The 14,665-nt window shown below is 34.0% G+C and overlaps 1 protein-coding gene across 1 annotated transcript; it reads right to left on the reverse strand.

Annotated features, from left to right (window-relative positions):
- Positions 1–13,343: 13,343 nt before the first annotated feature.
- LOC149177981 (uncharacterized) lies at positions 13,344–14,195 on the reverse strand. The gene has a single exon (XM_089423511.1). The coding sequence runs from the start codon at positions 14,120–14,122 to the stop codon at positions 13,424–13,426; it is 699 nt and encodes a 232-aa protein (XP_089279637.1). The 5' UTR covers positions 14,123–14,195; the 3' UTR covers positions 13,344–13,423.
- Positions 14,196–14,665: the final 470 nt, after the last annotated feature.

The raw sequence follows: 14,665 nt of genomic DNA on the forward strand, positions 1-14,665 counted from the left end.
GTATATTCAGAGTTAAGATGGATTTAGATTGGTCTAAAACATTATATAGATGGATGAATAGGTGAAATTAAATTAATGAGTTGATTATTTAATACTTTAGATAAATAGAAGGATATAAATCAATAAATTATTTTACAATAAATTTAAAAATTTATTTTAATTTTTTAATTCAAAATTATTAATAAATTGATAAGTAACTATTTTGAAAAATTAGATGAATGAAAATGTGTTATAAATTAGCTATTTAATATTTTAGATAAATAAATAATAATAATTTAAATAAATAAAAGTTCATAAATTACTTGATTAGTATCCTTTAAATTATTTAAATTTTCAGAAATAAATGTAAATTAATAAATTACGTTTCAATAAAATTGGATGATTGGAATATAACAAATTATTTTATAATTAGGAAAAGGTATTCCTATTGTAAGTGGAAAGAAGTAGTGAGTCGGGAGATTTAACTTACATTTAATTTTTTTTATTAAGATATATTTTTATTTTTCAATATTGTTATAACCAAATCTAATATATTATTATTTAAAGTTTATGTGATAATTCAGTCGTTATTTAGAAGGAAATAAACAAAATTTAGATAGACTTAAAATATTTGGTAAAAAATTATATAAGTGGGAACTTTTTTATATTTTATTTTTTCAATAAAATAAAAATAATAAACTTATTTTATTTTTAAAAATGAGTAAAAATATAATTTTTATACTGAATGTGTTTTTATGATGAGTTTAGTTAGGTAGATTTAATTAATAAGATGTGTGTGCTCTTGTTTTTTTCTCTCCGAATAAAAATTGACATAGTTGTCATGGAATTAGTTAGAAACGGTGTTGTTGTTTAAAGATTTCTAAATCCCATCCTATATGAAAAAAGAAAGATTCTAATTTCTAAATTTTGAGATATTTTGATTTTTCATTAGTTTTTAAATTAATTTATCATAAAATTAAGTTTTATTGGGTTTTGAAAAATAAAACTATAAAAATATTAGAATAATAATTTATATTTTTTATATTTAAATGTTTTAAAATTAATTTATAATACAAAATTTAATATTTATTATACAAAATTTTAATATATATTATTAATATATAAGTATTTTTGACCTACCGGACTACAAAAGGAATGGTTAATTTTTTCTAAATCCCATCTTAAATGAAAAAAAGAAAGATTCTAATCTGTGAATCTTGAGATATTTTAATTTTTCATTAGTTTCAAAGTTAATTTATTATAAAATTAGATATTTTAATTTTTCATTACTTTCTAAGTTAATTTATTATAAAATTAATTTCATTTGGTTAAAAAAGAATAATTCTATAAAAATATTAGAATAATATATATATTTAAATATTTTAAATTCAGTGTATAATAAAAAAATAATTTTTAGTATACAAAATTTGAATATAAATTAGTAATATATAAATATTTTTTTATTTTTTTATTATGATTATACTATATTATGATATCGTAAAAGAGGAACAAAAAGATTTAGCAATAGTGAAGAACTACGCAAAGATGTGATGGAGCTTCAACTAGAGTGTAAGGAAATATTTAATTCTTGTAGATTAATCATAGAGTAATGTGGCTTTTGTGTTGCCTTCTTTTAATCAATTTGATGGATTGGATGTGCCTATAATCTATCAAAGCTTTGGCCAAAATCAATGCCATTGGTGTTTCTTTTACCCCAAAATGGAAAATTATGGGGACTTGGACAGTGATTTGAAGCATTCAAGGATTGATAGTTTTATTCGCAAGCCCAAGCCTACATCATAGATGGTGTGCTTGGGATTTCATAGGGGCAACCTAGAAATTGGTTGGTGAATTCAAGATTGTCTACTTTAGAAGATAACTCATATTTCAAAAAACAATTATGTAATTGTATTCACTACAAGTGAGATGTGCTACCCATTTTGCTTAAATTTCTTTTTTTTCTTCTAAAAGGACTTTTATATTATCATGGTTCCCATATTTACAAAACTTAGAACCTAGAAGTTCAAAACTAGCACAGAAATGAACTTAATGAGAAAATGATTAACGAAATTAGATTATTTTTCTTGGAAGAGTGTCTCTCTTTCCACCTCTAGAAGAGCATCACTCTACTCCAGTTCCACCTCCTTTGTTGTCATTCCCATTCCTCTTTCTCTGACACTAGACTGTACCAAAGGAACTGACAATGACATATTTCTGAATACCGAAAATGCCTTCTTCAATCTTAATAGTAGCTTAATTATGCTCATCACTGGTTAAAATCTAAGAGGTGGAGTCCTCTTCAGAGATTTGTATGTCCTTTTCTAACGTATCTAAGTGGATTTAGATATCTTTCATCTACATATTCTTATTCAGAATCAATTTTGTTGAACTCATAGAAACAATTAACAATGCTTGCATTGGAGTGAGTGGCAAGATAATTTTTCCAAATCTTCTATTCTTTCACTGTACCTCTTCAGTGTACTTTACACCTTTAGGGACAATTTCTAAATTATATTATAATATTATATAGTTATTAAAAAAAAATGCAATGGGTTTTCAATTTTTTTGTCTGGTATTACCACAAAAAGAGCTAGATGAAATCACCAGAGCCTACGCAGGAAAACCATAGATGACAAAAAAAAAAATTAGGGTCTGAAATGAATTTCCCAATTGTGGGAAACCAAACGATGTAAGTGTTGAAATTGCCAAAAATCCATTCAACCAAGCGACCTATAACAAAAAATAGGAGCGTCATGTTTGCTACATGAGATTCATTCTCTCTTTTAATGCCACCTCGCCACCTGCAACTCACTCCCAAACTCGCCAACACTTGCATATAGCATGTACTCCCAATTCATAATCATTCCTGCTCGAACAATTTTTGTCAAAGGAAAATTCAATACCAAGTGGTTCTTACAAATCAATTATATACTCTTATGATACGATTAAATCAATAGGTCAAGTTAGGCTCTACAACGTAGAACTTATCAGTCTATACAACGAATAATTTATAGGATTATTTCCTTTTCAGGGATTTTAAGCATTTCGGATGGTTGATTAGCATCATGGAGTGATGCAAAAAATTCAAGACCATACACCCAATTCAACTTAGATATTGGGTTTCATTATCATGTTCATTTCTGGTGCAGTTTCACTACTTTTGACGGGTCTCACATTAACTGGAATAATTGAGGGTTGGTGGTTCTCGCTCATGTTCTCATTTTCTTCAGTCCCATATTGATACCAGTAGCAATTGTGTTGTTTGTAGAAGTTGCAAAGTTCTTATTTACTGGAGGCTTTGGATTGGCAGCCTTATCTTCCATATCACGACTTTACAACTATAGTAACGGCAGGAATCCCCTCGGTGTAGACCAGATAGACTATTCTCGCATATTGTATTGCAGATGCAGCGAGCCATCTTAAGGACTATGCACATGCGTATGGTGGGTATTTGCAGAGCAATATTTAGGATGTTGCTCCCATAACTTAACTAAGTACTTAGACTCTATTAAATGCAAGGTGTATGTAGTGTGTATATGTTCTCAGTTAGTTTCTCATTTGATTTCCATGCGGGTGAATCAGTTATTTTGCAGTATTTGCAGGGTTGTTTATTTTGCGAGTCACAACATTTTCTCTATGGTGAAGTTCTTATTTTGTAGTATTTGCGGTGTTGTTTATTTTGCAAGTCACACTTTCTCTATGGTGAAGTTCTTATTGTTGCTTTTTTCTCTCTATGGTTTATGGTTTTGACTATAATGCGGCATTCATCATTAATGGATTTTGTTCAAGAAAAAATAAGGGTTAAGATTATGTTTATTTTATGGTATGTTGTAATTTTCGCTATCATCCTCTTCTAGTTTTTGGAAAACAATATGTTTGAATATCTAGGCCATCCATCGTGACTCACACTTAGAAAATGTGATCGAGAGGCGAAAGATTTTTCGATTTCCACTTACGTGCTAGAGGGGTCAAAAAATGTGACCGAGAGATGGAAGCTCTCCTAGTCTCCATTGACGTGCTAGAGGAAAAACACTTCCATAACAAAGAAATGGTGGAGTAGGTGAATTCCATGTCATCATTTGTAGTGCCATGTGTCAGCTTTTTATTCGGAAGGAAGATGAAAAAAAATGTAGTACCGGATTGGCTAGGATGAACAATGTTTGCCCTGCCAAATTGGTATAAGAAACACCTTTGGTGTAAAATATCCCAAAGAACGAGTTGCATAAGAATTATGAAGGGTTGATATCAGGGAAAATTTTAAGAACTCCCCTAAATTTACATGTATAATAAATGGGCGAATCTCCATGGTATATAGGAAAAATAGAAGGCAATTTTATCAATAATATGATATGTATATATAATTTTTTGGCGAATCTCTCACCAGGCATGGTGAATATTTTACTCAATTATAAAATCTTGTGTTTATTGAATACACAAATGAAATCATTGCATTTCTTTAAAATATCTTTTGAAACCAAAATTACCAAAATTACATATCGATAACCTAGTGGGTGTAGGATAAGGTTCACCCGTGCCATTCACAAAAAGCATGAGAAAAAACCTAATACTATATATAAAACCAAGAAAAATTCAAATTCATCACTTCTAGGGACCTCATAACCACCCTGTCAATACACAAGTATGTTCCTGTTTGCAATTAGAAAAATTACCCAAATTACAATCTGTTTACTCCACTTCTAGGGACCTCGTAACCACCCTGCCAATACACAAGTATGTTCCCGTTTGCAATTAGAAAAATTACCCAAATTACAATCTGTTTACTCCAGCATATGTTGGAAAGTTATAGAAGGATGACTAGTGCAATCAATCCATTCCTTTTAGCCCTGGATTTGTTTCAGTTTAAAACAGAAGTATACAAATATACTTGTCCAATGTCTATGCTTTAACCATTCACCTTAAGATGTTTTTACAATATAATTTCCTAAGTCTATCTAATATCTTCATTATCATAAAAACCAACCTATATCCATCTTAACTCCACATCTACCACTCTTAGGGGGTTGAAATCTATTTATACCTCTGAGCACTTGGTAGACCCAGAATTAAGATGGATCTAAGATAGAATTTCCCCTTTAAATATTCTATGCTCACATGAATACCATGGGTCAATACCATGGGTTATCATAAACCTGGAGCTTAAAAATTACTATTAGTAATTTATAAAAATTAATAAAATTAATAGTTGATTTTTATTTTAACCAAGCTAAAATGTTTAACATACATTAAATTACAACATCCATTTTTACTCTTGATCGGATCAAATATTTTTTCACTCTATCCTAGTTTGCATATCACGATATTTGATACCTCTCGGGGGGTTAGTAGATACAGAGTAAATATGGATCTATGCTAGTTTAATTCCCCCATTTAAATAGGCTACATTCCAAGTGAATACCATGGGTCAATACCATGTGCCATTTTGGTGAATACCATGGGTCAATACCATGTGCCATTTTTACTTTTATTAATACTAATATTAGAGTTAATAATGTTTTTTTGCATGGTATTAATAACAATCTAGTCCATGGTATTTGTCCCATAGTATAAATATAAGGTGACTTATGGAGTAAATATAAAAAAAAGTTTTATTTGTTTACCATACCTCTAGTTTATTTATATTTTTATTAATTTACCATACCATTCATAAATACAAGGTGACTTATGAGGTAAATATAAAAAAATGTTTTATTTGTTTACCATACCTCTAGCTTATTTATATTTTTATTAATTTACCATACCTCTTTTACAAATATGGTATTTGGCCCATAGGATTCAATTAAATAAAACCTCTTTCTTGAGCCTTCATAAATAGAACGAGGGTTATGGACTAAATAGCAGTTGTCTATAACGTGACTTTTTGAAAGCTTTTTCGGCGAGTTTTTCTGGTCGAAATCCGGCAGGAATTTATTCGAATCGCAAGTTTGATAGCTAGTTTCTGCACAATGAAAGCATCCCAGGGGTTTTCCAGGGTGCTAAATCCAAATATGCAGTTAAAAAACCATTTTAACTGCAACAAATCAAGATTTAACCTCAATTTCTTCCGCCGGATTCCGTCACTGGAATCTCCAAAAAGTCGCATTATAGACAACTCCGACTAAATATAAAAACAGGTTTTATTTATTTACCATGCGTCTAGTTTATTTATATTTTTATTTATTTACCATACCTTTTGAGTAAGTATAAAAAGATGTTTTATTTATTTACCATACCTCCACTTTACTTATATTTTTATTTGTTTACACCCTTGCATATATATATGGTGACTTATGGAGTAAATATAAAAAATGCTTTATTTATTTACCATACCTCTCATTTATTTATATTTTTATTAGTTTACCATACCTCTTTTATAAATATGGTATTTGGGCCTTCGGCCCATAGGATTCACTTAAATAAAATCTATTCTTGAAAATGGGCAAATGGAAGGTTGTAACTTCTAATTTCAAGGGCTAAATTTACCTTTTTTACCCTCTCCCTTAAAATAAGGTGGGCTATTTGAGGTGATTTGTAAAAATGTACTATGATACAAAATATTCGCCCACTAAAAATTTAAAACCCCTTAATTTCCCCAAAGGGCAAACATTCGCCGCTAAAATCACCCCTAGTTGATATTATTAATTTCTTAATATTCTTGCGTGCAACCGTGGCTTTATGCTCAAACAAAGAGAAAAATGAATTGAATGGAGAATTGTAAAGTAATTTGTTCATAGAATGAATTCTTTTTTACACCTTGATACTTACCAAATGATTCGAATTTAATTTGTAAGAACAAAACTATTTAAAAAATTAATTTTTTATTTTTGAGAGCATTATTGAGTTCAACCTCCAATTTTCTATCTAGTATGTGTTGGGTCAATAATGCCTCCTCTTGTTAAAATCTTTCATAAGCTTCTCTTTCTACATAATGTCCATAGCTAACACTAAGAAAATTTCAACTGAAACCAAAATAAATAACTTACTTTTCATACTTCCTAACCAAAATAAATAACTTAGTTTTCATACTTCCTAGTTAATGTATTCTTAGCGTGGATCCTAGTACACAAAAACCAAGTCAATCAAAACTAATAGTTTTATTAAAAATCAACTCCAAAGATGTATACTTCAATATTAAATAGTTTGATTGATGCCAAGAATTTCAAATTCAATTTCCAATAGGATTAGACATGCATTCTGAAACTGCACACTTGTCTACAACCAACATTCCTAATTATGTGGAAACAAGCACAAAATGTTAAGCATGAATAAGAAAAATAATTCTTATAAGTTTGGAAAATTTAGAATTCTCTCAATACTAGATCTAAGGAAATGTATACGAGAAAAATGAAAGATCAAAACTAACATAACTAATGGACTAAGAAAAAATTCTAGAAAGAAAACTTGTTGTATCAAAATACCAAGACTCTACAAGGAAAAATAATTATAGTTGTTTCATTAACAATCATAAGTGATAACCATTATCCACTCATGTGGGGTAACCCCAGGAGAAATTTTTTCCTCCCATTGTTTCCACTTGCTAGCCAGTAACCATATTTTGATCCAAAGATAACTAGCCTCAAAGGCCTCCCATCTATGTTCATGTTAGCCATTTGTTCCCTCTAACCTAATCTTCTGATGAAGGCGGATAATCTATTGTAAAGTACACTTTCTATTTTTTAATTCAAGTGATTTCATTTAATGTTTAAAGACGTTTATTATGAATCACAGGTTGAGTTGGATGATAGAGTATTTTTAGTTATACTGTTATTCCCAAGTTTCACCTTGGTGATTGCCTATTGCCCCTAACCCAATGTGACCTTCCTTAAGGTATTTATTTCACCATCCAAGAGGCGCACGAAAAGGAAGCTTTGATTGATGTTATGTGTCTACGAAAATCCATAGTTAACACTTTACATCTCTCCATTGTCCACATTCCAATTTCTATCATTCACCAATATTCATTCCATAAAGAAAAGAAACAGCACATGGCACAATGTTAAAATGTAAAAGATTAGCAGGGATCTATGAAAGTGCGTGTTCAAAATCCTAGGTTGATGACTACCCCCTCACCTTATTGATTTCTATATCTTTGGAGGTACTTGAACAACCCTTGGGGTAGTACTGGGTTTATAAGGAGTTGACCCACAAAAGGGCTTTGTGGGCTGTGTACCCAAGCAGTAGGCTTTGTACCCAAAGTTGTAGGCATTAAACCAAGTGAGGAAATAATTATTTATTAAATGTTTTCATGAGGGAACCCTTAATGGAGAAAAAGGGACCTAAGGAAACCATGGAGTGTCTTGATCGAATGAAATAAAATTATTTTCTAATGTTATTCGTGGTTTCATGAAGAAAGCTCACATTGGATATGGTTTATGTCATGACTGTTGAGGGATAATAAATTTCCTCATGATGACTATAAGAAGAAGAGAGGTCAAGTCATGTGATCATCCGTCCAAGAGAAATATCATCTTAAGAAGGCAAGTGAAGGAGCCTCATGAAGCCAAAACAAGAGAGGAAGGTATTTGTCTAAGTTTGGTAGCAATGGAGGAGGTTCTATCTTAAAGTAGTCGAGTTCTCCTAGGATTTTACTGGATTATAGAAGGAATACCATAAGAATGTTTTGGGCATGAATAGGGTGGTCGAAATTCCTAATTTACCTTGCAAAGAGAGGGTCACAATATGGTTCATTGAGTTGTCTAAAGGAGGAGGGGTTGAGAGGCCTAAGGCTCTATTTCAGACTGTAGAAAAGAAATTTACAGGCTTAGTGTGCAAGATAAGAGGCTTAATGGCCCAAGTTGACTATGACTAGGAGGGTCGAGTACCCTCAGACCACAACACAACAAGTGGAGAGGCCTATGTTGCCTATTTTTATTTGTTACATCCATAAAAGGTGAGGTTATGTCCCTGCCAAGGTTATTTCTATTTTGGACAAGGAAGCATAAGAGTTTAGCACTGTGGGAGGGATGCTAGATAGGGTAGGAGATGTATTGCAATGTTGAGGGTATTTTCATAGGGTTTGAACAATATTCCTTGATTCCCTAGTTAGGTCTATTTCAATGCATTAACAACAACCTAAGTTTAGCCCTAAAGTATGTCCTAATGCCTTGATGGAGTGAACTCTACATCTGGTTAGGATTGGAGAGGGATGCGACCCTAAGGGAGCTTGATTATCCCCGGTTTGAGGTATGTTGTTCCTTAGTTTGTGTGCACATGTCTTTGGGATATTAGATCCATGTAAGAGGGACATATACTATCAAAGTGTGGATAAAAGAGCATGCAAGTGTAAACAAAGATATGGTGATATGTTGATGGTAGGATAACTATCATGAAGTGAAGAGGCATGGGTTGAATCAAGTAGAAATGTGTGATGTGGTAAGCCCTAGATCAACCATTTTGTGGGACTGTGTAAGGGAAGAATTGTGTGCCCTAAGGACTAATAATTTGGGGAGAAAAAACAGTCAAGAGGGTTGGTTGTTAATTTTCCCTAATACAGTGATCAAGGTGCACACTTGTCATTGTTAATAGGGTTTTCATTGATTCCTTAAGATCAACGTGTACATGAGGCATATCCTTGATGTGTGGGATGGTTGATGAAGTCCTTATGTTTACTATGTTTGAAGAGTCAAACTATTGATAGAAGGAAGATTCCCAAATTCAGGTATTTGATGGTGAAGATCACTGATAAGAGGGTTGAGTTTGACCACCCTAAGAGCAGTAATGATGAAGCAACCTTTTCATTTCTAGAGGGTAGTTTGTTGAAGACCCTATGAGTAATCTATCTTGGAGGAGCAAGAGAGCAGCTAGAGGGAAATTTGATGAGCCTATGTTCAGTCACTCTTTGAGCAGTAGGAGGGTTGATAGTGATAGATTGGTCAATGGAAGATGTAAACACTCTAAGGTTAAAAAAATATTGTGAGCAACAGAAGAGGTAGAAAAGGACTTACAAGATGTGTTCAAGGTGCATGGATTGAAAGGGTTGAGTAGTGCGCACCTTCAGCAAATAAGCCATGTGTACCTTAATCAGGGACATATTGGTAATCATCGGTTGTTGACTCCAAGCCCTGGTATTTTTTGTATTAGGGTTGATTATGATAGTCGTGATCCTTGGTATGGTATTCGTACATTTGTTGTATTAAGATTTGTAATATAACAAGTTTTGGGTTAAAAATTGTCTTTGCACACTTGATCTTGAGCTATAAATTCTCTATTTCAATTGGTGATGAATACAGATGAATTTGTGCGGCTAGGAAGGTCTCCACACTTATGTGGGTAGTATGAGGTTTTCTTTTGTTTTGGACAAGGAGGTCGAGGAGTTTAGGACTGTGGGAGGGTTGTTAGATAGGGTTGGAGATGTATTTTTTTGTTTAGGGTTTGTTCATATGGTTTGAACAACAGTCCTTGATGCCCTAGTTAGGTGTATATCAATGCATGAACAATAGCCTAAGTTCATCGTGAGAGTCTATCCTAATGTCATAATAAATTGCACTCTAGTTATGGGTACAAGTGGAGAGGGTCGAGACACTAAGGGAGCTTGATTATCCCTGGCTTGAGAGTCATTGTACCTTAGTTTGTGTGCATAGGTTTGTGGAAGATGATATCCAAGGGGGTCATATACTATCAAAGTGTGGATAGAAGAGTGTGAAAGTGTGGAAAGAGATAGGGTTATATGTTGATTGCAGGATGATTGATGAAGTCCTTATGTTTAGTATGTTTGAAGAGTCACACTATTAATAGAAGGTAGATTCCCTTGTTCAAGGTTTCGATGATGCAAATCACTAATAAGAGGGCTAAGTATGAACACCCTATAAGTAGTGATGACAGAGTAGCCTTGTCATTGCTAGAGGGTAGTTTGTTGAAGACACTATGAGCTAGCTATCTTGGAGGAGTAGGAGAGAAGTGAGAGGGAAGTTTGATGAGCATATGTTTAGTCACTCTTGTAGCAGGAAGAAGGTTGATAGTGGCAGATTGGTTGGATGAAGATGCAAGCATTCTGAAGTTGCAAAAGTTTTGTGAGAAATAGAAGAGGTAGCAAAGGACTTTCATAATGTGTTCAAGGTACTTGGACCAAAAGGGCCGAGCAATGTGTAAGGAAAATTTTAAGGATGGAAAATTTTCTTGAAGTTTAAAAACATTGGCGAATCTCACTAATTCCTAATATGCAAACTATAAAATGTTTATTGATATATTTGTAAAAAATTTCAAATTTATAATGATTTTATATATAGTCTATATATGATGTTGGTGATTTTTAAGGTAAAATAATTTTATATCTAAAATTTGGGTAAATCATCTTTTATAAAAATTGGAAATTTGCGAATCTTTTGTGTGGGGAAAATTAGCTCACTGGGCGAACATTAGCCCCTAAAATTTTCCATGGTAGCGTGCACCTTCAACAAGTAAGTCGAGTGTACCTTGTTCACAGACAGATTTGTAGTCATAGGTTGTTGACTCCAAGCCATCGCCTTTCTTGTATCAGGGCTGATTGTAAGGGCCATGATCCCCGGCATGGGAAACCTATGTTTCTTGTATTAAGATTTGTAATATAACACTTTTTGAGTTAAAATTGTCTTGTGCACTGAGTTGATTCATTGCTATATGTTTTTTGCTATACAAAATGCTAGTGTTGTGGTATTTCAGTGTGTTTGTGGTTATGATCTTAAACATAAACCTAATTTTGAAATACAGGGAAAAAATCAACACCCCTTATTAGTGCTCACCAAATTCTTAGCTATTGCACGAACAATCTAAATGAAGAAAATTTTATTATCCCAACCTCAATGAGCAGTGAGACGCTCCATCCTTAATAAATCAATAATGTATCGATAAAAGCCTATAACCCAAGCTATATGTACAAAATTAAGAAAGAAAATCAATGAAATAAAATGTGCACGATAGGGATAGTAAAATTAAGCCCAGGAAAAGGTTAACTGATTCCTTAACCAATACAGACATTGTGACATGGTCAATGAAGTAAACCCCTACCATGTGATTGACCACTTACTCTTGATTAATGAGTCAACTCGGAACTTTTCTCAGCTTAAATTTTATCACAGATCACATGGTGCTGGGGTGTACCCTAGTATACACCAATCTACGTTGAATTATTAATTGTATCATACTATTACCGAAGAGCCTTTTATGCACATGACACAATTTGTTTAATCACAAAACATATTGTTTCCATCCATGCGTTTAAACGGTTAGAAACACAAATTTTTCGATCCAAAGATTGATCGCATACATTTTTGGTTGTAATTTAACCGTAAATAGATTAAAATTGGGGCGCCACATCTACGCTCGGCACAGTCCACATCATTCTATATGTTTCTGCGCGATAACCTGTTTCCAAGCCAGCGACAATCTTCTGAGATTGTCAACCGAGGGGCCATCTTGCATAACAGCCAGCGCAAATACCAGTATCATACAAACTCCTTGTACTGTTTGCGTTAAGCCGTTGTTAGCTTCTCAAGTCCAGCAAAACACTATCCAATGTTAACTATCCCTCTCTGGCCTATATGCGTCTGCGGGATAATCTATCAGTTACCAAATTCGCGCGAAACAGGGGAAAAAATACAAAAATATGACCATTCAATGCAAATAATACCGTATAAGTCAATTAAATTCGATCAGTTCGTCTGAAAATATTCATGGTTCGTAGTTTACCGAATACGGATTTGTTATTTCACGAAAATATTCATGGTTCGTAGTTAACCCCATACGTATTCGTTATTTGACAGGCGTAGCTAAGGCAGAGTACCGGCCTGAACACAAATACATACTACTGTCTATGCGGAAGAAACTGATATGGAAAGTTATTGGGTTTATAGAGAAGAAATTGTGAAATTAGAAAAAATAAGCCGAATCTGAGACAATTAATCGTGGAGAGATTTAGATAAAGTTTGAGTGCGCTTAAGCTTAAGGGTTAAGAGCATGTGTTTCTTATTAAAAAATTACAGGTTTAAAATCAGAAGAGTAGAGTATGTATGTTTTAATAGGTTTAGCAACGCAGTCATTGTATGAAAGTGGGTGCCTTATCTCACAAATAAAAAAATCACATACACCAATAACATATATTATTATTATTATAAGAAAAAACTATAACTATATACATCTTAAAAATTAAAATGTGGGTTTTAGATAGAGTCGTGTTCTGTTAAGATATTTCTTAATATAAAATTACTGATTCAATTCCCTACAGATAAACATAATAAAAGTGTAATCTTGCCAATATTGAAGGTTGAATTTATTAGAATTAAAAATTTTCATACCCATTTTGAACTTCGTAACCATGGGATAATCCCTTTCTGCACCAAAGAATTCGAAAACAAAAACACAGAGAGACCGCTTGCAGATATAAATAGAATAAGTGTATAAAATAGAGTAGCTATTAACCATAACTGGCCGTCAAAACCCCTGTAGTTCAGTCAAACTTACCTGCTACACATTTTTAAAACAGATTCCCTCTAAAAAAATGATCGCCCCTTTTCGTTGTCGTTGGACAGGGGCGATTAATATAATGTACATACAATAGGGAAGATCTAACTGGCTGACTAGAGGCACCAATAGTCCTCTGGACAATCCTGGGGGACTCGACAATTGTCTCCAACACAGGCTTCCAATATTTGCAGTTCCTCAGATTCAATCTCTTCAGCTGCACAAGATCATCCCCATCGTCGACTTCCGATTTCGACACTTTAAGATCCTGCGCTTCGGCCGTTTTCGTCCCTCCATTCGATTCATCTCCGCCATTAATGGCCCTTACTTTTCTGTCGGCGCGAAACTGAGTGCCCAACACGGGGAGAATTTTGGCGAGCCTCATGGATTTCGAAGTCGACTTGCGCAAAGCCAAATCGGCCTGCAACGCGAGGGAATCCATCTCAGAAGGCGAGAGCGACGAGTGGAGTTTATGCATGGGGAGAAGAAAATAGAGATGCCCCGATTCTAGCTCCTCGTCCGCTGAAAGCGCTGAGATTCGGCGCCCGTTTTCTAAGGCCGTAGAATGGCAAACGAAATGCTCGGGATTATCGAGCATCAACTCTGCGGCCTTCATGGGCTTCTTGAATTCCTGGACGCTGCTATACAGCCTTATGATTTTCACTGCAGTGGAGGGAACTTTGGATGGAACACAGGAAACGGCATTGCCCATTACTCCCAACTGTACCAGTCTACCAGTTAGGGTTTCCTTTTCCTGATGTTCCTAACCTAAATGTTGACATGTATTGTGTGAAGAATCATGCAGCAGGGCAAACGATTTATAACCATGGCCGGCAGTTAGAGGGAAGAGTGGAGGACGCTGCGCAGAAGCAGTAACAATAAATGTCTCTACATATTTAATAATGTCGCGGCGCATATAACGCCTGAATGTCGTCACAAGCTCCGTCCGATCTCAGGCGGTTATTCTGCACATTTGATGATTTGTGACGACTAAATGAGGTCCGCGGATTGATTGCTATATATTTGCAAGACGCCGGACGGCCGTCAGAAGCTGCGTCCGATCTCAGGTGGTTATTCTGCACATTTTATGATGGGTGACGAATAACTGAGCTTGGGGTTTTGATTGCAACATATTTCACACACGCCAAACGTCGTCACAAGATCCGCCCGATCTCATGCGGTTTTTCTGCGCATTTGATGATGGGTGACGAATAACTGAGCTCCGGGATTGATTGCGATATATTTTTGGCAAATA

Source organism: Pinus tabuliformis, chromosome 4_1, assembly GCF_031772625.1.
Source record: "Pinus tabuliformis cultivar Carrire ecotype Pingquan chromosome 4_1, CPIR1, whole genome shotgun sequence".
NCBI classification, from domain to species: domain Eukaryota; kingdom Viridiplantae; phylum Streptophyta; class Pinopsida; order Pinales; family Pinaceae; genus Pinus; species Pinus tabuliformis.

Bases quoted from the DNA above. Each gene is read 5' to 3' on its own strand.
- LOC149177981 (XM_089423511.1), bottom strand. From the start codon at position 14,122: ATGGGCAATGCCGTTTCCTGTGTTCCATCCAAAGTTCCCTCCACTGCA.